Below are 21405 nucleotides of genomic sequence, written 5' to 3' on the forward strand. Positions count from 1 at the left end.
ACCATTAGCCTCTCAAAGCCAAGTATAAGCACAAGTTTTATTGTACATATGGGAGTACTGAGCTACAAACTTCTAAGGCAAACAGCAAAGGCCAGGACAAGTAGAACAGTGGCCCATGGTGACCCACAGTGGGAGGAGACTGGATAAGTCCCCCCAACCCTCTGATTCCCAGGCCCGGTCAGTGCCTCACATTCAGTAGGTGCTCAGGGCAGACCAGTGGAAATGAGGTGTCCAATATTCCCAGCGCAGGAGCTGGAGGAAGAATAAGAGGAGGTCATACTTACGGGGTACCTCCCATGTGCCAGGCACATGCTATCTGCGGCACTGTTTTCTCTTGCATCCTGCGCAAGAATACTAAGATATAATAAGTATTATGATCATGCACTCAATTTTCCAGAGGAAGAATCTGAGGCACAAAAGGGAAGTCACTTGTCCAAGGACAATAAGTGCCAAAACTCAGATTCAAACCAGAGCTTGCGCTTTCTCATATTAAAAAGAAAACATGGGCGTGGTGGCAAACACCTGCATTCCCACCTACTTGGGAGGTTGAGGCAGGTAGATGACAAGTTCGAGGCCAGCCTGGGCAACGTAGGAAAATCCTGTCTCAAAAAATAAAGACTGGGCCGGCAATTTAGCTCAGTGGTTCAACCACCTGCCTCGAAAGCGCAAGGTCCGGAGTTCAATCCCTGGTACCAAAAGAAAAAAATAAAAATGGATGTCCCCCCACCCTTTTAATTCTGGAAATTGTCAAACATCTCAACATCTATCAAAGTAGAAGGAAAGCTCTTATAAACACCCTGATTCCCAGTCTGACTTTCGCAGCTAACAGCTTGCACCTGTTCCCTCCTCTCTGCCTCTCCCCTGGAATGGTTGGAGATAATCCCAGACAATGTATCATGTCATCCTTAAATGCTTCTGTAGAGAAAGATTACAGATAAAGTCTCTATTTAAAACAAAACCACAATAACCACATTATCATTAGCATGCCTAAAAATATCACCAGTCCCTTTAACGTCATTAGACATCCAGCCAGCCTTCAAATGTCTTTGCCACGTTATTTCTGCCGCTGGTTTGTTTATTTGCTCCGAGATCTAAATGAAGTCCACATGATTGCAATCGGTTGGGGTTTTTTTTTAAGGCCTCAGTTAATCTATAGATTCTCTCTCTCTCCTTCTCTCTCTCCCTCTCTCTCATCCCCTTTTCTCCCATTTTTCTTGTAATTTATTTAGTGAAGAAGCTTAGTCATTTGCCCCATAGAATTTTCCACAGCCTGGATTTTGCTGATTGCATCCCCACGGGGTCACTTAACACATTCCCCTGAACACCGTATTTGCGGTAAATTGGAATGTGGAGCAGGAGGCTGATCAGATTAAAGTTTGAGGATTTTTTAAAAATATTACTTCCTAGGGCCAGGGATTCAGCTCAGTGGTTTTGCCGCCTGCTGCACAGGCGCAAGGACCCGAGTTCAATCCCCAGTACCAAAATATATATATATATTGCTTCCTAGATGGTGGTTTGTATTTCCATGAGAAGGCACAAAATCTGGTTGTCTCTCTTATTGTGATATTGTGACATTGGTGGGCCTTGACAGTCCTTGTGTGGTCTTTTATTTCAATAGCTGCTGCAAAACAGAGACTGTCAAATATAATGTCTTTATTCATTAGCTGAAATGCTTTTTTAAAAAAATTTTGTGGTACTGGGGATTGAAGCCAGGATCTGCACTCTGAGCCACATGCCCAGCCCCCTTCCCTTTTTTTGAGACAGGGTCTTGTTAAGTTGCTGAATTATCCAGGTTAGCCTCAAAGCTGCAATCTTCCTGCCTCAGCCTCTGAGAATGCTAGGATTACAGGTGCGCATCACCACACCCAACTTGTAATGCCTTTTTGGAAAAAAAAAACAAAAAAACTATTCCCTTTATGAACCTTTTGGCTACCTGAATATTTGGTTCATTTAGGAAAACCATGATAAATGCTCCATTCTTTTCCATTATTTACCAATTTTCAATATGATGAATTAGTTTCTTAGTACATATCTTCTTGGGTGACAGGTAAATTTGGGTTGGAGGGAGGTGTTTTTTGGTTTTGTTTGCTTCTGCTAGTATTGTTATGACTTAAGAATTTTTTTAACCCATCTGATATGGCAGTTTCAGTTTCACTGCCTGTGTTATTCTTAGTGATGCCAAATTAGCCCTTCACTGCCCCCTTCTAGTTGGCTCATGAGTCCTTTCTAACATGACTCCCGGGAGCCTTGAATAACTTTCTTGCTTCCTGATAAGACAAGGTGTTCTAAGATATGTAAATTCCCTTCATGGCCTGGGATCAGCCAGCTCTTCCAGGAGCTCTGGTTTGTTTTAGAAGGAAATGATAGTTAAGCTTGCTGAAATCCCAGCACTCTAAGAGGCTGAGGCAGGAGGACTGCAAATTCAACACAAGCCTAGATAATTTAGCAAGATCCTGTCTCAAATTTTAAAATAAAAATAAAAAAGAGGTGGGAGTGGAGATCAGTATGAAGACCCTGGGTTTAATCTGCAGTACTGTGAAAGAATGAATGAAAGAAAGAACAAAAGGAAGGAAGGAAGGAAAAAAAGAAAAGAGGGCTGGGATTTAGCTCAGCAGTTCTGCTGCCTGCCTCACAAGTGCAAGGTCCCGAGTATGATCCCCGGTACCAAAAAAAAAGAAAAGGAGTACTTGGAGTGGACTTGCAGTGCTCCAGGAATTGTTGCTCTTTCTAGACCCTGTTAATAGGTTGTTAGGAAGAAATTTTTCTTTTTTAAAGATAAAACACGTATTGAAACTCCCCATTCCATCTCAGGACTACAAGCTTTTTAATAATCTCATTGGATTTGTCTTTATTCTTTTCTCCATACTGAAAATCCAGTTCCTACACCAGCAGCATAATTACCCACCTACTTCATCCCACAGACACACACAAGTTTCAGAATAGTAATATGAACATGATAATTACTGAAAATAGTCTCAGATTATCTGCAGTCCTTTCCGTTCTCAGGATCTGTCCCAGGAGGGATATGCTTCACAGGGCTGTGCTACAATGTCTTTTGAAATAGTTTCTCTCGGTGTAATTTCGCTACAGCTCAATACCCTGTTAGGTTCATTTACTTCATTTTGTTTTCAATTTTGGGGGATTGATTTTTTAAATTTAATTTTGTTCTATAATTATGTAGAATATTTGCATGGATCCAAAAATCAAATCTGCAAAGCAAATTCCAGACCCTCTTGCTCCCCTAGAGGTTGAACTGCTTTTTGATGATTTGGCTTGGCCTTTTCTTTCCATTTCTTTAATATAAGCAGGTACGTGCATATATTTGTATCCCTTCCTCCTTAGATAAGTGACAGTGTATGTTCCATGCTTTCTCCATCTTGCTCTGTACTATTACTATCATCTGTAATATGTCCTGAAAGTCACTCCATGGGAGTACACTGTATGAAGAGCTCCCTTAGATTTTTTGCATCCATGTGTACTCCATCATGTAGTTTGGTCACCTGTACCCCAGTGATGACATTTTGGGTTTCGGTCTTTACCCGAACCAGTAGTGGTTGGCTTTGTGCACACATCTTTTTCTTCTTCACAGCATAGCCTTGAAATAGACTCCTGAAAATGAGATTGCTAGATTAAAGGGTAAATGCACATATCATTTTACTACTTTTGGAAAACAATCCCCATCCAATTTACTTTTCAAATTTTTTAGTTTACTTTTTTAAACAGGAAATATATTTGTATGATTCAAAAAATAAGCTTATAGCAGAAAGCATCCATCCCATCCCAATTCTCCATCTGCCTGGTTCAATTTCACCCAACCCCAGAGCTCTCCCCTCTTAAGTACCCACTGTTTCCTACTGGTTTGTTTTTTTTTTCATAACCTTTCACCATGTTTGATAGGATTTTTCATAACCTTCCACCATGTTTGATGGCATTCATGTGAATGCCAAGAGATAGAGGGGGAAAGAGAGACATTTCTCCCTACTCTTATTTCTTAAATAGCTAGAAGCTCTGTACACCATCAATTCCTAGACCCAGCAAGATGGCCAATATTCTTCCCTTTACTCTCCTGGGGCTCAGAGAAGACAAATGACTTTCCCAGGGTCACACAGTGAAGGACGGAGCTGGGCTCAGGTTCAGGTGCTCCAGTGCAGGATCATCCTTCCTCTCCACATTGACTGCACATTCTGTGTCCCACCCATATGTGCCCCACCAGCAACACTGCTCTCAGTTATAAGGTTCCCTCCCAAGCCTTCAATCTCTAAGGGGAGCTGCCTGTCTAGGGGACCTGGAGAATTTTATTGTCTTACAGTTCCACTTTGTTACCCCAGAGTCAGTATCCTGAAGCTGCCCAGGAGGCCGAAGCCCTGCTGGCCCCTTAAGCTCAGGTGTGTAACAGTAGGACCATTGAGTCAATATTGCTGGTCTTCAAAACTACATTTCCATTATCCTGTGTGCTTCCTATGGGTCATTTTTGTGGACAGGGCCCAGAATACTGTTTGAAGGAACCAGTAAAGACACTCTTTTTCCTTTATTTTTTTAAATGATAGAAATTGTATTTGTTGTAAGCCCAATAAAATAATATTTACCCAAATTTTACACTTGCTGTAGAACACACCATACAATTAATTCCAACAGCATAATTAATTCAAATTTACATTAATTAAATTAAATTGAAACATTAAGCTTATTTCATCATCTACTCCAAAGAAGTTCAGTAACTTAATTGCTATAAAACAAGATAACTAAAATAAAGAGGATATTTAACATACTTATTAAATGCCACTTAGTATTTCTGATTTGTATTTTTAGGGTCTAATTAGTGTCTAATTAACTTGCTATAGGCTATCTTTTCACAATACCAATTAAATTTCAAAACACCCTTTATAAACACACGGCCCTGAAAAGAAGATTAAGCATTGTCATAGGCATGAGTTAATTGGGAGACATTGGTGTGGTATTGTTTTATATCTATAAATACTCATGCTTATTAAAACTCATCATGTATAGCTTTTCACCATTAATTGCTATTTAATCAACTTCAAATAAATGAGGAAATCTCTGAAACCAGCTGTCATTATTGGAGACAGAAGAAGGACCCAGAAAACAAGAGCAGGAGGTGAGAGAGCAGGAGGCAGGAGGAGGAGGAGGAGGAGCAGCAGGAGGAGGCTTGAGGGGAGTTGGAAGGGGAGGGGGAGGATGGAGGAAGGGGGAGGGAAGAAAAAGAGGAGGGAGGGAGAAGGAGGGAGGAGCGCTCAGAGAGAAAGCAGTGGGTTTCCAGGTGGGGGGTGTCTTGCTGACCCCTCCCCTCTAAGTGATGTCTGAAATTGAAGTCCCAACTTGGAGCAAGTATATGGGAATAAGAATTACCCACAGACTAAAGTTCCTGGCTCTATGGGAAATGACCCTTGGAAAACTCCAAGGAGGAAGCTGCCCCAGCTCATAGGGAGAAAGGTGTAAGAGCCTAGGGTTGGAATCCAAGAGAGAACCTCAGCTTCCCCTAGCGGTGTGACATACTGCAAGTCACTCAGCCTGAGCCTCAGTTTCCTCATCTGTAAAATAAAGGGCTGGCCTCATGGGTGTGCAGTTGTGTGGTGGCCCAGGTCTCTGCACTTGAAAAGCCTCAACCTTGGTTAAATTCAGTGCTGCTGTCATCTTCAAATAAGTTTTGAACAAGGGGTCCCTTGGTTTTAGTTTTGTACTGGGCTGGCAAATAATGAAGTCAGTCCTGATAAATGCCTCCTCCTGGGGTGTGACAGACCCTTGGAGGATTTGCCGTGTCCTGGAGTCAGAGGCTCAAGAACAGGGCCGAACAGCGGAGCAGGTGTTAGCAGGCTCCACGGTCCTGTGTCTGCGGGCTCCTGCACTCTCTCCTGTCCCTGGGACGGGGACTGCTAGACCCAGGCTCCTGGAGACTGCAGATTGGCCTAGGCCATGGGTGACAGCTCGGCCTCTTCTGCAACCTCTTGCTGGCCTCTCCTCAGCTGATCGCCTGGGAGCCTGAGCAGGAAGAGGAGGTTACCATGGTGACCGCCAGGCCCAACTTCCAAGACAGCATCCATGTGGGCTTTGTGTCTGGCCTGAAGAAGTTCACCGAGTACTTCACCTCCGTGCTCTGCTTCACCACACCTGGGGATGGGCCCCGCAGCAGCCCCCAGCTGGTGCGCACCCACGAGGATGGTAGGTCCCACCAGCCCACTGCCTCGGCCCCACCTTCCCACCGGGGCACCCCGAGCTCTCTTGCAGGGAGTGGTCTCGCTCTGGCTCTAATTGACTCCGGATGTGTGGTCCTTTGGGGAACAGTGCCGGGGCCTGTGGGACACCTGAGCTTCAGTGACATCCTGGACACTTCACTGAAGGTCAGCTGGCAGGAGCCGGGAGAGAAGAATGGCATCCTCACAGGTAGGCAGCGCGGTGCTCCTGAAGGGGGTGGGGTGGGGAGGGTCAGCTGGGCCATCTCCCTCCCTTCCCTGCTGCTGGCTTTCCTCCAGGCCCACCCAGCCAGCCAAGCACTTTCTTTTTTTGTACTGAGGATTGAACCCAGAGCCTTTGCTACATCCCCAGCCCTTTTCAAATTTCTTTTATTTTGAAATAGGGTCTTACCAAGTCTCTAAGTTGCCCAGGCTAACTTGGATCCTCCTGCTTCAGCCTCCCATGGTGCTGGGATGACAAGCATGCACTACCAGGCCTGGCCCAGCTCAGTCTTTCTTAGCAACCACTCAGGAGGCTCTTGGTACCTTGGATTGTAACACCTCCCAGTACCTCTGGACCTGGGTCTTCAGGACTCAATGTCTTTGAGACCTCAAGGGGCTGGCTCAGCCTGCCCTTCTCCTTACGATCCCCCCATGGGGGCCTCCCAGTGTGCTTCACCTGAGAACCGGGCCTGGTGCCTGCAGCTCCCCCTCCCTGGGCCCCCCTCGCACCCCATGTGGACTGAACTGTTGAGCTGGGAAAGAAGTTCCGAGCGGAACCGGGGTCAAGGCCGCTGGCGGTCCTGGCCAGGCTCACGCCGCTGGGCTCTCTCCAGGGTACCGGATCTCCTGGGAAGAGTACAACCGAACCAACACCCGAGTGACCCACTACCTGCCCAACGTGACCCTGGAGTACCGCGTCACCGGGCTCACAGCGCTCACCACCTACACCATCGAGGTGGCCGCCATGACCGCCAAAGGCCAGGGCCAGGTGTCAGCCTCCACCATCTCCTCGGGAGTGCCTCCAGGTGGGCGCCCTCTGGTCAGGGAGGTGCTCTCTGTGGTCCCCCAGGGGACCCCGTCCAGAAGCCGCCCCTTCCTGTGAGGACACAGAGCTCCCGCTTCCCTTGGGCCTCCCCAGAGCGGGCAGAATCCAGTGACCCCAGGTCTCTGAAGGAGGCTCCGTGGGCTTGCAGCTGCCTCCCCCCACCCACGGGTCTGAGCGCAGCATGCCCCGGTGGAGGACTCCGCCCTCGTCCCGTCTGCTCCACTGCTCCCCTCCCATGCTCCCACCAGGCCATGGCATCTGTGATCCAAGGAGGAGTCCCCACTGAGGCCACCCAGAAAGTCCAGCTGGATTCCAGCCTGTTGCCTGAGATTGCAGCAAAAGCAACCTGGGCTGTCAGCTCTGCTTCTGTCAGTCTCTGTGACTCAGCTTCCCCTCCTGTATCCTGGGGATTTGGATGAGATAACCATGTGGTGGTGTCCAGATCAGTAAGGCTTGGACCTGGACCGAACCCCTCGACCTGTCCATTAGGCTGGCTCAGGTCCCTGAGTTTCTGTCACCCCTGGAATAGCTAACACTGATACCTGTGTCCTGCTCCCCAGCCTGGAGCCAAGTGCTTTATAGACATCAACTCCATAGATTCTCTCAGCAACCTGGAGGCAGAGGATATCATTCTCCATTTTACTGGGGCACAGAGCGGTCCCTGTCTAAAGACACACAGCCTAGAAGTGGTGGAGTTGGATTCCAACTCAGAGTCCAGCTCCAGACTTTGTGCTCTTTCTGTTCACCCTGACCCCCAAGAGCCCCAAGGTCCTGGTTGGGAGACAGCAGCCTCCCCCCTGCCCAAACCTGTTCCTGTGTCCTGCAGCCACAGTGGTGTGGAAGGACTGCGGTAGGGTGCAGATGGAAGGGGGCGTGGAAACTTTTGGTTTCTCTCTGCACCCAGCTTGGATTCGTGCAGCCTCTAGCTCCCTCCCGAGCGTTTCACTTGCACCCAGAACTGCCAAAGGCCCCTCAGTGCCCAGTCGGCCTCAGCCTCCTGGTGAGAACATGGTGCCCTGTAAGATTCAGTGATCCAGGCAGTGTTGGCAGATGAGATCTTGGCCACACTTCTCCCAAGACCTTTCCTAGGACAGCCCCCTCAACACCCCCAAAGTCCTGCTCCATGTGGAGGGACCCGCTCCCCTGATCTCCTGATCTCCTTTCCTGCCCTGTTTTCTCCTCCTGCAGAACTCCCTGGAGCCCCTACCAACCTGGGGATTTCCAATATCGGTCCCCGCTCAGTGACCTTACAGTTCAGACCGGGCTACGATGGGAAGACTTCCATCTCCCGCTGGCTGGTGGAGGCTCAGGTAAAGCCTGCCAGAGGGGAGCCGGGACCCCGACAGCTCCTCCACCCCAGCCCTGTGCTCCTGAATGCAAGATCATCCATGTATTCCAGTGTCACTTTTCACATGTGACTCTCATGGCCGCCACACACAGATGCTCTGGACTTAGGATGGGTTTGCATCCTGGTGAGCCCATCCTAAATTGAAAATACCACAAACCAAAAATGCATTTAATACACCTAACCCAGCCAAGCCTACCTTAAACGCACTCAGAGGACTGACGGTAGTAGCCTGCTGGTGGGCCCTGTGAGGCAAGGTTGGGCCATATATGGCCTGCCCAGGAAAAGAACAATGTTCAAAATTTCAAGTATGGCTTTTACTGAATGCATGTCGATCTCACATCATCCTAAAGTCAAAAAATTGTTAAGTCGAGCCATGGTAAGTTGGAGACCATATGCCAACCAAGCATGCCCCCAGCTCCCAAAACTGTCTCCTCCTCCGGCTCACCTGTGCATGTGAGAACACCTCGCATCCTACGCGCGCCCCTAGGGTGGGTAGTGACCAGCTGCTGAAAAATCCCATTGCTGCCTGCAGACCGTTAAACCCCAGAGTTCTCAGCCCTGGCTGCTCCCCGGAATCATCAAGAAACAGTCAGAATTTCAACACCAGTGTTACACACTCACACAAAGAAAGAGAAATTTAGGTTCAGATTTAACTGGTTTGAGAGACAGAGAAGTTTTTAGAAGCACCCCAGAGTGTCTAGGAGAAGCTCCTGGGGAATCTGGTAAAGGAACAGATTTCCGGCACTACCTCTCCCACGAATTCCGACTGGGTCTAAACAGCACCTAGGAATGGGTTTATAACCCATTCCCGAGTAGTTCTGATGCGGGGTGGTCTCAGACTTCCACCTCCCATCATGTCTAACAGCCTGGCAAGACGCTGGTGCCCTTTGGTGCCTCCAGGTGAGCCCTGGAACTGGACCAAAGCTTTCCCCCAGGAGCCGGGCTGGTCTGAGGGTCCCCCTTTTCCAGGTGGGCGTGGTCGGGGAAGGAGAGGAGTGGCTGCTGCTTCACCAGCTCAGCAACGAGCCAGACGCCCGCTCCATGGAGGTCCCAGACCTCAACCCCTTCACGTACTACAGGTAAAGCCCCTGGTGGAGAGGAGGGCTGCCCGGAATGGAGCAGGGTTTAGCTCCGAGGTCCTGCTCTCACCATCTCACCCCTCCCCTCTGCCCCGCCCAGCTTCCGCATGCGTCAGGTGAACATCGTGGGCACCAGTCCACCCAGTCAGCCTTCTAGAAAGATCCAGACCCTCCAGGCACCTCCTGACATGGCCCCAGCCAACGTGACTCTGCGCACGGCTAGCGAGACCAGCCTGTGGCTCCGATGGATGGTGAGGCTCCCTCCAGGACTTCGGGGTGCGGTGTCCCCTTGACCATCCCCACCTGCAGAGCCGCCATGGCCTCTGATACTTATGCTCCTGTTGCTTTAGTTGCATTTTATTCTTTTAGAATTTTTCTTTTCTTCCATACTTACTTGGTGGATTAGGTTTCCCATTGCTGGACACAATACCTGACACCCACAACTTAAAGGAAGAGAGGCTCAACTTTTAAGGGGATTCAGTCCATGGTTGGCTGTTTCCATCATGGAGACCATCATGGCAGAAGAGCGTGGCGGAGCACAGCTTTGTAGTTCATGGCAACCGGAAGCAGAGCAGGGTAATGGTGCCAGAGAGGAAGGGTCCAGGGACCAGACATAGAGCCCAGGGTCACTCCTGCATCATCCACCCAGACACAGGAAGAAGCATCTTCCATAGATGCTCTGAGCAGACCCTCACACTGACTCTTCACCCTAACCGCCACACCTGATCAAGTGTTTGACAGTCTCAGCTGGAGGAACAAGTGCCTCCTATGAGAGGAAGGAGCTACAAAATGCTGTTTACTGAGCATTGCCAGGTGCCAAGCATTTTAAACTTCTTACCCCATTTAATCCTCCTAGGAATCTTGCAAAACTCACATTTATCATCCCAATGTACAGCCAAGAAGAAGTGAGGCTCAGAGAGGTTAGGAACTTTCCCATGGCCACACAGCTCCCATGTGGAGGGCCTGATGCTCAGAGGCATCTGTGCGGCATTCTGTGCCCAAGAGAGGGCAGTCAGCTGAGGGGCATTGCCTCCGTGCAGGCAGCCTTGTAGGAGGTAGCAGTGCTGACAGCGCAGGCTTCCTCTCCTGCCGGGGCCCTAGCAGCACTTTATTCCATCAAGCTTCGACTTTCTCAACAGGCCTGTGATAGCCCACAGATCCTGGTCCCCATTTTGCTGAGGGAGAAACTGAGGCAGAGAAAGGTTAGACAAGCTGCCCAGAACCCCATTATCCTCCCACATCCCCTAGTTAACAGCAGGGCTAAGACCCCAACCCAGGGAGTCTGTACCCCAAAATCCACAGCCCTAGCCTCAAGCACACTGCCAGCTCACCATTTGGGGACCTGAAGAAATTGTCTCTCCAGGCCCCACCCCAGCAGTTTCTCAGTGTGAGTCCCACAAGGCAGGAATCCCAAGAGGCATGGGAAGCAATAAGAACTCCTAGACACTCCCAGCTACTTAGAAGGCTGAGGCAGGAAGGTCAAAAGTTCCCGGCCATGAAGACTTTGTTTCAACACAAATAAGGGAGTGGGGGCTGGAGATGTCACTGGTCCCAGGATTAAATCCCTAGCACCACGAGAGAGAGAGAGAGAGAGAGAGAGAGAGAGAGAGAGAGAGAGAGAGAGAATTCTTAGGTAAGGCTCCTGAGAGAACTTGGGACTCTGGCATCAGAAAAGCTGGCTTGAAAGAGCTCCTGCACCCCTTTTGTCACCACAAGGGACCTCCTACTAGTTACAAGGGGACAAAAAGGCAGAGGCTGCACTGGGCAGGGCCAGCTCCTCTCAGGCCCGCGTACCTCGTGGCTGCTTCCTCTCTGTAGCTGGTGTGGGTGCCCTACTCCGGGCCCATGGATTGCCATCTTCATGGTCTCGGGCCTCTTTGCTGAGTGTCTGTGGAGAGCAGGGAGACCAGGCTGGAGCGGGGAACTGGATACAGTGGGTCAGGGTGTGGAGAGCATGGGCCTCCAGAGCCCCTGAGGAGGCAGATGGGAGACGGGTGAGCAGAGGCCGGTTCTCTGCCCACACCTGCCTCAGGCCTCAGCTCCCCACTGCTCCCCAGCCGTGCCTGGGTCCATCCCAGGGACCGGGACCGCGACTCCAGCCTGGCCCTAAGGCCGGGAAAGGAATCTGCCTTTCCCTTCTGTTGAGATGCAGACAAAAAGAGGAGAGGCTGGGAATGCAACCAGAAAATGAGGTTGGCTGGATAGCAGGGCTGCCTGGCAGGGACGGGGCCCAGCTGTGTGGGAGGCACATATGGGCCTTCTCCCCATGCGCAGGCCACTAGGGGAGCCTGAGTGAGGCAGGCGTCGGGCGGCTCAGGCCTGTGTGCGCTGCCCCTGAGTGGAGAGCTGAGTGGAGGAGGCAGAGAGCCCAGGGGGCTGTACTCATCGGCATGGTGACAGACGGCCTGCGAGTATCCTGAAAAGGATCAACTCAGACCAGGCAGGGTGGGGCAAGTCTGTAATCCCAGCACTCATGGAGGCTGAGGCAGGAAAATCTCACGTTCTAGCCCAGTGTGGGCCATCTTAACAAAATGCAATTTCAAAATAAAAAAATAAAAGGTGCTGGGGATATAGCTCAGCGGCAGAGTGAGTGCACATGGATTTGATCCCCAGTACCACAAAAAAACCCCAAAAAGCTGGGTCTGGTGGCTCATGTCTGTAATCACAGTGCCTCTGAGAAGCTGGGGCAGGAGGGTTACCAAGTCAAGTCCGATCTGGGCAATTTAGTGATTCAGTAAGACCTTTTCTCAGAATACAAAGGGCCAGGGATTCAATCCCCAGTATTGTTAAAGGGAAGAAAGGAGGAAAGAGGCCAATGAAAGGCAGAAGAGAAAGAAAGGAAAGGACAGGACAGGACCAGGTCCAGGCAGGCAGTAACAACGCACACAGTGGAGGATCCCGCTGCTTCTCCTAGGAATGTGGGCTGGGCAGATGGGGCTTTTAGGGCAACAGAAATGACACATGCAGAGCCCAAGCCATGCCGGGGTGGGAGCACCTCTCAGGGTGGAAGAGGTGTGAGGGCTGCCACCCCTGCCAGGCGGTCCTCTGCCCGGGACGACCTCCCTCACACACGCTGCCCTCTGTGTGTGCCGCAGCCTCTCCCAGAGATGGAATACAATGGCAACCCTGAGTCAGTGGGCTACAAGATCAAGTACAGCAGGTCTGACGGCCACGGGAAGACCCTGAGCCACGTGGTGCCGGACCGCGTGGAGCGGGAGTATACCATCGAGGACCTGGAGGAGTGGACGGAGTACCGCGTGCAGGTCCAGGCCTTCAACGCCATTGGGAGTGGGCCCTGGAGCCCAGCGGTGCTCGGCAGGACCCGGGAGTCAGGTGCCATCTCTCCCCAGGGACACATGGGGCTGCGACTGTGGTCCAAGACAGCCTGAGGGGCTTGCTCTGTGCTCAGCCCAGTGCAGCGCATCCTGCACCCATGCGCGCCTTTCAGCGTCTGCCCATCCCTGTGCCCATCTCCGTGGGTGGCAAGGCACTCTGCCTACCTCCTGCCCTCGGCTTTAACCCTGAAGCCAGTGGTGCCCGAAGGAGGTAGAGACGAGCTTCAGGGGAAGGAATCGCTCTCGGAACATTCTGGAAACATAACAGTGGTTCCTAGGGGCCTGGCCCTCAGGCAGCCCTCATTTGTCCACACGTGGTTTGCAGTCCTGTGGCTTTTGCTGGCACCTTTTAAATTCAAGTGGCCTCCCTGGTTCCCCAGCCCCATTGGAGACCCCAAAGACGCTTTCTGCCATAGAGCAGGCAGCACTGGACTGGCTCCTGCCCAAGCCCTGCAGACTGCTACTCACTTCCGACCACTGCAGGGCCAGCTGTGGGTCCTCAGCTCCCCCTTCTCACCCCTTCTTCCCCCCACAGTCCCATCCTCCGGCCCCACCAACGTGTCGGCACTGGCCACCACCTCCAGCAGCATGCTCGTGCGCTGGAATGAAATCCCTGAGGCTGACCGAAATGGGCTCATACTGGGCTATAAGGTGAGTCACTGGAGGAGGAGGGTAGGTCCCTGCACTGGCTCCCCCATTCAAAGTATCTGGTCCTTGTCACCCTCTGGGTTGCTTCCTCCTCCAATGGACATGGACACGGGGATCTTCCCAGCTTCCCATCCACCAGTCACCATGACAACCAGGGAGTCCGCCCTATGGGCAGGGAGGCATTCAGCGGAGTCCTGGATCTTTGGGGGCCCAGCCTCCCTCATAGCTCTGATGGGCCTGATTTTTGGTTTTGTATTAGTCAGCTTTCATTACCATAGTAAAATACCTGGGACTGGCTAACTTATAAAGTAAAGAGGTTTATGTAGCTCACAATGTAGTTATGAGGCTCACAGACACGGTGCCTGCACAGGCTCAGCTCTGGGGAATGTCATGGCAAATGACAGTGACAGCTTGTGTGGGAGAAGCGATCCCATTGCACTCACATCTGCATATAGGAAGCCAGCAAGCGCTGAGTGGGGCCTTTGTGACAACCCAGCCGCCTCTTGGGAAATCCCCAGGAGTCAAATGAGATCTGTCTTAATCCCACCCAAGGCCAGGGCCCCCGTGACCTGAAGGGCTCTCACCAGGCCCCGCTTTTCAAGGTTGTGTCAGCTCCCACACCTGAGGACCAAGCTCCCCACACACGGACCCTTGGGAGAAAACCCAAATCCAGACCTTAGCAGTTTCCGTGCTCTTCTAGACCTGTGCTTAAATCTGCACCTTGACAACTGGTCCAGCCCTGGCCTGGAAGCTAGGAGATGTGGGTTGAGCTTGATCACTCCTAGCTGTGTGACCTTCAGCAAGGCACATTCCCTCTCTGAGCCGCTCTTCTCTGAAGGGGCTTCCAGCTCTACAGCTGGGTCCATCTTTGTCCCCAGCCCTCAGGGTACATTAGCTGCACAGCTACCCCATTCCCCCTTGAGACAAACCAGACCAGACTATCCAGGGCATGAGGCTCCGAAGAGTACTGTCATGGCCTGAGGCCTCTGCTGTGCTCACCCGGGCAGGTGAGATACAAGGAGAAGGACTCGGACTCCCAGCCCCGCTTCTGGCTGGTGGAAGGCAATGCGTCCCGCAGTGCACAGATCACCGGCCTGGGGAAGTACGTGCTCTACGAGGTGCAGGTGCTGGCCTTCACGCGCATCGGCGACGGCAGCCCCAGCCAGCCCCCAATCCTGGAGCGCACACTGGACGATGGTGAGGCTGCATCCCAGGGGCCAGGGCAAGCAGAGGGCCCCCTGCCTCCTGCCCGGGGGGACGGGTCTCAGAGGCCACCAGCCCCACTGGACAACACCAGAGCATCTCTTGGTCTCTCTTCGGGACAAGGGTACAGAACAGGAACTTGGCCGGAGTTCTGGTTTCTTTCTCACCTGTTTGCTTTGGGTAAAGCCTGTGAAAAGGGAAAAGCCATGATTTCTTTTTCCTGGGCTTGAGCCTCTTGGTCCTGTTTGCACAATAGTGACACCGGGCAAGGCATGGTAGTGCAGGTGTGTAATCTCAGCGCTGTGGGGGGCTGAGGCAGGGGGATGGCAAGTTTGAGCTCAGCCTGGGTCACACAGTGACTTAGTGAGACCCTGACTCAATATAAAAAAGGACAGGAGGTGTATCTTAGTGTGAAAACCCCAGGTTCGATCCCCACTACCAGAAGAAAAAAACGCAGCTGCAGCCCAGCACCTGCATACATCCCTAGCAGAGCTTTGGGTCACAGCTGACTGCTAGATCCCTCACCCTCCCTTCCCCACTTCCCACTTCAGGCCCATCAGCCACATTTGCAGGGTCCAATTAGAGTGCAGGAAGAAGTCCAAATACCACATGTCTGTCTATTCTAAAATTATGAATCAAGCTAATGAACTGTTCAATGAAATATGTTCTATCCTCCTGTCTTGACGAATATACTCAGACAGTGACCTGGAAGGCCAAGTTCAGGCATAGGAATCTCAGACTTCTTGGCATTCTGTGCAGCAAGGAGCATCCCCACCAGGCCATTGGCACCCTCTCCTCTCATGCACACCGTTCAGTCTCTGTCCACCTCCCAGAACAGCCGCCCGAGCCATGCCTGGGTCCAAGGGCACACAGCCTGCCCGTGAGACGGGAATCTGGGGAATAGGCCCCTGCAGTCCCTGAGAGCACGCTTCTCCCATCTAGGCAGGGAGTCCAGGACCCCAGGATTCCAGAGCAAAGTCCAGAGGGAAGGGTCACAGGGGCTTGGGGTGGGGATAGCACTGCCCCGTGGTCATCTCTCACAGTGGGAGGGAGGAAGTCAGAGCAAGGCCTTCTAAACATGGACTCGGGGCAGGTCCCGTTTACCAGGTTAACTAAAAAAGGTTAATTTAAAAAAACCTATTTAGAGGGAACAAATCTCATTGATTTCATGTATGTGTCCCTGGCCCCTAACCCAGTGCCAGGCATGGAGCAGCATGCCTCGAATATTCATTGAGCTGGAATAGGTCACCCTCCACCCCACGGGCTGCCCTGCTGGAGGGCATCAAGAGCACGATCAGCCTCTTTTCCTTTGTCCCCTCCAGTCCCTGGACCACCCATGGGCATCCTGTTCCCGGAAGTTAGGACCACGTCAGTGCGGCTGATCTGGCAGCCCCCTGCGTCCCCCAATGGCATCATCCTGGGTAAGCCCATGCCTTTCCTGGGCCCTGTCTGCAGGAAGGAGGGGGAGGCAGAAGCTGTAAAGGGGCACAGTCAGAGCAGGCCCCAGAAGTGTCCACATTCCTTCAGATTGGGATCTGAGTCCTAGTCCTCCTGCTAGAAGTTCCACCTATCACATTATTTGCTGGAGGACAAGGTCTAGTTCAGATCCCTAAAGGACCCTTGGTTGGCTTCATGCCTCTGAATGCTCCGGTGCCCAGGCAGCTGCCATCCCATCAACCTCACTGCTGTCCCTAGCCAGCTCAGTATAGCCATGCTCACTGCCCAGAAACAGCTGCCACACAGGGAGGGGGGCTGAGGACCAGACGCTTCCAGCCCCCACAGACACACCCAGCCTGAAGGCAGCCAGTGCATGAAATTGAGCAAGTCTGCTTCCCCACACCTTCTGCCCCTCGCCTTCAACATGAAGGTGTGGCCAGGCACGCACTTCTTATTCCCAGCTACTCAGGAGGGAGAGGCAGGAACATCTTGGCACCCACAGCCTGGGCAACACAGTGAGACTCCATCTCACAAAATGTTTAGATAAAATAAAATAAAGAATACAGACAAATACACACACGTGGGCACGTGGGCACACACACACACACACACACACACACACACACACAAGGTGACTGGGATGACCTGCACCTATTCTGGCCACTTGGTCCATGCCGGCCCTGGGAAAATACTGCACCTTGGAAGACAGTCGGTGGGGGAAATCGTGTGCTTTAGATCAGAATGACCCGGGCTGGGATTCCTATCAGCTGGCCCGGCCTCTCCTAGCCTCCATCTCCCAACATTGGGCCAACATGGGGGCCCCCACCCTGCCCCTCAGGAGCCCACACTTCCCCAGGTGGCAGGTGAGGGTGTAGCAGTGACAAACTACAACCAAGGCAGGGGCGGCTTGCCCTGCGTTCCAGCTCTGTGCTTTCCCTTCCTGCCTCCCAGCCTACCAGATCACGCATCGGCTCAATGCCACCACGGCCAACACCGCTGCAGTGGAAGTGCTGGCCCCGAGCACGCGCCAGTTCACAGCCTCCGGCCTCAAGCCAGAATCTGTCTACCTGTTCCGCATCACGGCTCAGACCCGCAAAGGATGGGGAGAGGCCGCCGAGGCCTTAGTAGTGACCACCGAGAAGAGAGGTGACTGCCCGCGGAAGCTGGGGAGGGCTGGGGGGTCAGGGGAGGGGCCCCCCACCGATCCAGGTGCTCAGAGCCTCCTAGTGGGTGGCTGGTTATGAATCATGTTGCCCTGGTCTGGAGTGGAAAGTGGAAAGTGGGCTCTGATCTCTGGAGCCATGGTCAGCGACGGGTCTGTAGGCCCGAGACTGAGCTGGGAGTTCCCTTCCCTGGGATCTCATGCTGCTCTGGCTTTCTAAAGGGAGATCGGTGACACTTCCTACCCCTGGCTTTGTCCAGGTGGGTGAGGTCAGGGTGGCAGCGTGGGCTCTTGGCTGCCACTCCCTGCTAGTGCCCCATCTGAGCTGGAGTTCCACAGAGCAGCCCTGAGCCCCCTACTTGATGGGAAAGTGATTTGTTGGAAAACATTCCCGGGAAAAACCAGTGGGACCCTGGTTGTCAAAGCTTGGGGAAGATGCTACTGGGCCTGAGTAGGTAGAGGTTGGGCAGGTGCTAAACATCCTACCGTGCAAGGACGCCCTGGCTCCAAAGAACCATCCAGTCCAGGAGCCAGTCATGCTGAAGCTGAGCATCCCGTCATGCTGCAGCTGAGCATCCCTGCAGTGGGCATAGGAAAGGGAGGCTGGGGAGAGAGGAGGGCGCTCGAGGGTGTGGCATGAAGTCAGTCCCACCCCCGCTCAGCCCCCCTCATCGGCCATTACAAGTTGTAGCAGCAGGAGCAAAGGCGCTGAGGCATTTAGAGCTCCTCACTGTGGTCCTTGGCGAGGGCTGCCTGGGGAGTCCTGGCCCCTGGGACACTAAGAGCCTCAGGGTCAGCAATCAGAGACCAGGAGACACAGCGCTGGCTGCTGGGAGTGAGACCAGCAAGGCCCCTGGTGCAGGGAAGTGGGGTGAGGAGAGGGTGCCATGCCTGGGCCCCTCTTTCCCGACCGAGAGACTCCAGCCCAGCCCAAGGTGTGCAGCTCACCCGCCCCTCCCTCCCCAGACCGCCCGCAGCCCCCCAGCAAGCCTGTGGTGCAGCAGGAAGATGTGAAGGCTCGAAGTGTGCTGCTGTCCTGGGAGCCGGGCAGCGATGGGCTGTCCCCGGTGCGCTACTACACCATCCAGACCCGCGAGCTGCCCGGCGGCAGGTGGGCGCTGCACTCGGCCTCTGTGAGCCACAACGCCTCCAGCTTCACTGTGGACAGGTGAGGCAGTGTCCCACCCTTGCCCCTGCCCGGGTGGGCACCAGCGGAGGTCCCCCCAGCCTGGCCCCAGCTCTTCCGAAGCTCCCCTGCAGCTCAGTCCTGGTCTCCCTCACTCCCCCTCTTCAGGAACCCCATTAGGGCTGCCTCTTAATTATTTCTGGAGCCTAGTGCTCCCCCTCTAGTGAAGCGCAGGCCATCCTTCATTAGTGATTCTCCCCAGCCAGCCGGCAGCTTCCTCCCGTCTTTAATAGGGGAGCAGAGCTTCCCTCGGAAACTCTGGCTTCAGTTTAATTCCTGGTGGTTGTATTTTTTACATTCCAGTTGACGTGACCGGAAGTTTGAGTAATCCTCTCCTGCCCACCTCCCCCACCCCCGTAAATCAAGAAGAAAGACACTTGCTGGGAGAGGAAAGGAAGCTGATAGAGAGGAGTCTGCTCCTCTCTTGGGAACTTCCACCCTCCTGAGTTCACTAAATTCAGGGAAGGAGGGGCAGCTTGCAGGGAAGAAGGGGAGACTCAGAGAGGAAAGTCTGGGTGCTTTTGTGACTATTTGGCTTCTGAGGTAGGGCCGGGTCAACATTTCTCCCTGGGAATATGTGGCAGCTAAGGACACCCAGAGGCATGATCCAGGGCTCTGGCCTGGGGGCTCTGCTCTTTCTGAGTCTGAATGTCCCCATCTGCGTGGAAGGGCAGCACCTCTGCCTCCCTTTCCCCAAGCAAGAAGAGATCAGTGGGCAGAGGCATGGAGCAGGATCTTTTGGGACAACTGGTCATAGGACCCGCTTCCCTCCACAGGCTGAAGCCCTTCACATCCTACAAGTTCCGAGTGAAGGCGACCAACGACATTGGAGACAGCGAGTTCAGTGAGGACTCTGAGTCGCTGACCACACTGCAGGCTGGTCAGTGGCTTTCCCGCATGGGTCTCTGCCCGCTGGCTGGCTGCTTCCTGGGCACTGGGGATAGAGGCCTACAAACGAGAGGACCTTGGGCTACTGGGCCTTCCTCTCTGGGGCACAGTCCTCGGGAGGCTCAGGTCACAGGGGCCTCTCCAGGGACTCAGGAGCCCAGACCCAGCCTGGCATTCAAGTGCATTGCTTTTGCCTCTGGCTGGGACCATTGGGTTTGGCCGGGCCGGGTCTCTCCCTCCACCCGGCCCTTTGTTCTGTACAAGTTGGGTCACTGAGCATACAGGGTGACATGAGAGGGAGCTGCCTGTCACCTCCAAGTCAGCAGGACCTGGTCCCATGGGCTCTGGGTGGGTCTGAATCTCCAGTGCCCAGGTGCCACCTGCCTGCCTCTCTCCACAGCCCCTGATGAAGCCCCCACCGTCCTCTCCGTGACACCCCACACCACCACCTCCGTGCTGATCCGATGGCAGGTAAGCCGGGCTGGCAGGATGGCCCCATCTCCCCCAAGGACACAGACAGGCTGTGCTGTGGGACCAGAAAGCCAACAGTCCCCAGTGGGGCTGCCTGGGCCCCCCTAGAGCACACATAAATGCATGAGAAATCCAGGGGTGTGCACATCAGGGGACATTCTGCGCAGTACACACAGCTGTTCTACTCCCCGGAGAATCAAATCTTCCAGGGGCCACCTGCCCTACTGCAGATGAGGACAGAGACGCAGGAGGGGATAGCATGGCCCCAGGTCACACAGCTCTGTGAGTGGCAGGGTCAAGTTTATGAACCGAGGACCACTGACTCCTCAGGGAAAAGAGTGCTTGGGAATCCAGAGTCCCCTGAGTCACTGTGAGACCCAGCCTCTGCCCACCACTGAGAGCGGGAACTCATCATTCAGGGAGAAAAATAAGCTCTTCCTTCTATCCTCCAGCTGCCCACTCTCTGGCAGGCACAGCCTACTCTGCCAGGGCCTGGGGAACGACCACCATAGGGAACGACCACCATAGGAAACCTCAGAGACCAGCCTCCTAGCTGCCCTGCCTTTAAGCCTCCTCCCATGTCCTCTGAGGCCCGGCCCGGGATCAGCAGGTTACCTCCAGCTGCTCCACAGCCATGGGTTCCTTCCCTGCTTCTCAGGATCAGCCTGCACCTACGTGCCACTGACATTCGGCTCCTGGAGAGAGGGGAGAGGACACCCCCTTAAGCAGAAATGCCCTGGTGCTGCTGCACAAGCCAGGGATGCTGGAGTTGACAGGCCTGACCTGGCGAGGGGGGCAGGGCAGTGCCCTCAGCAGCCAGGGAAGCAATTAAGGAACTAATAAAAGGCTGAACCATTTCTGCAGGTTTTTTTAAAGAGGCCTCATAAAAAGTAGTTCCCAGCTTCTCCCAAAGCCTGTCCTTCAACACAGCTGTGGACGGGAGCAGAAAGCAAAGGAGAAAGTGACAGGCAGGTAGCACAAGCAGATGCATTCGCCCAGTATATGCTGAAGAGTAAGTAAGGAGAGGGCTTAGCTTACAGAAAACGCCAGGCAGTGTGGGCCAGGTGGCGAGCAGGGATCAGCAGGCCGGGAGATGAGGTGGTGGGGTTGCTGAACAAAGCCCGGCTGGTGTGTCCAGAGTTGAGTGTCCAGGCCCCATCAGTGCTGTGTGACCAGGGCCAAGTGCCTTGCCATCTCTGAGCCTGCCTTCTGCTCTGTTGAGGATGATGGCATGGTGATTCCCGCCCTTTCCCACCTCCCAGGGAAGGCTACAGTGAGGCAGCAGCCTTATTGGAAAAGCTTTGTGAATTAAAAATGCTCCTGGTTTTCCTGGCTTCTTTTCCCGATGGCAGCTCAGGCCCTGCTCTGGGGCCACAGGAGGCCTGATGGGGGAAAGGGTAGAGTGGGGTGAC

General features: G+C 53.3%; 1 protein-coding gene across 4 annotated transcripts in view; it reads left to right on the forward strand.

Annotated features, from left to right (window-relative positions):
- Positions 1-21405, forward strand: part of Sdk2 (sidekick cell adhesion molecule 2) — a 254003-nt gene that overhangs the window by 192064 nt on the left and 40534 nt on the right. For all 4 annotated transcript variants that reach the window (XM_021241046.2, XM_004860580.3, XM_021241047.2 and 1 more), the window contains exons 19-32: positions 5982-6177; positions 6301-6399; positions 7025-7216; positions 8425-8546; positions 9554-9663; positions 9764-9914; positions 12759-12996; positions 13534-13649; positions 14654-14843; positions 16172-16270; positions 17238-17432; positions 18415-18616; positions 19411-19514; positions 19923-19993. In XM_021241046.2, the coding sequence (XP_021096705.2) occupies positions 5982-6177; positions 6301-6399; positions 7025-7216; positions 8425-8546; positions 9554-9663; positions 9764-9914; positions 12759-12996; positions 13534-13649; positions 14654-14843; positions 16172-16270; positions 17238-17432; positions 18415-18616; positions 19411-19514; positions 19923-19993 (2085 nt within the window). The remainder of the gene's footprint in view (positions 1-5981; positions 6178-6300; positions 6400-7024; positions 7217-8424; positions 8547-9553; positions 9664-9763; positions 9915-12758; positions 12997-13533; positions 13650-14653; positions 14844-16171; positions 16271-17237; positions 17433-18414; positions 18617-19410; positions 19515-19922; positions 19994-21405) is intronic.

Source organism: Heterocephalus glaber, unplaced genomic scaffold (genome assembly GCF_053883595.1).
Source record: "Heterocephalus glaber isolate CG9 unplaced genomic scaffold, H.glaber_assembly_v1.0 deba00000937, whole genome shotgun sequence".
NCBI lineage: Eukaryota > Metazoa > Chordata > Mammalia > Rodentia > Bathyergidae > Heterocephalus > Heterocephalus glaber.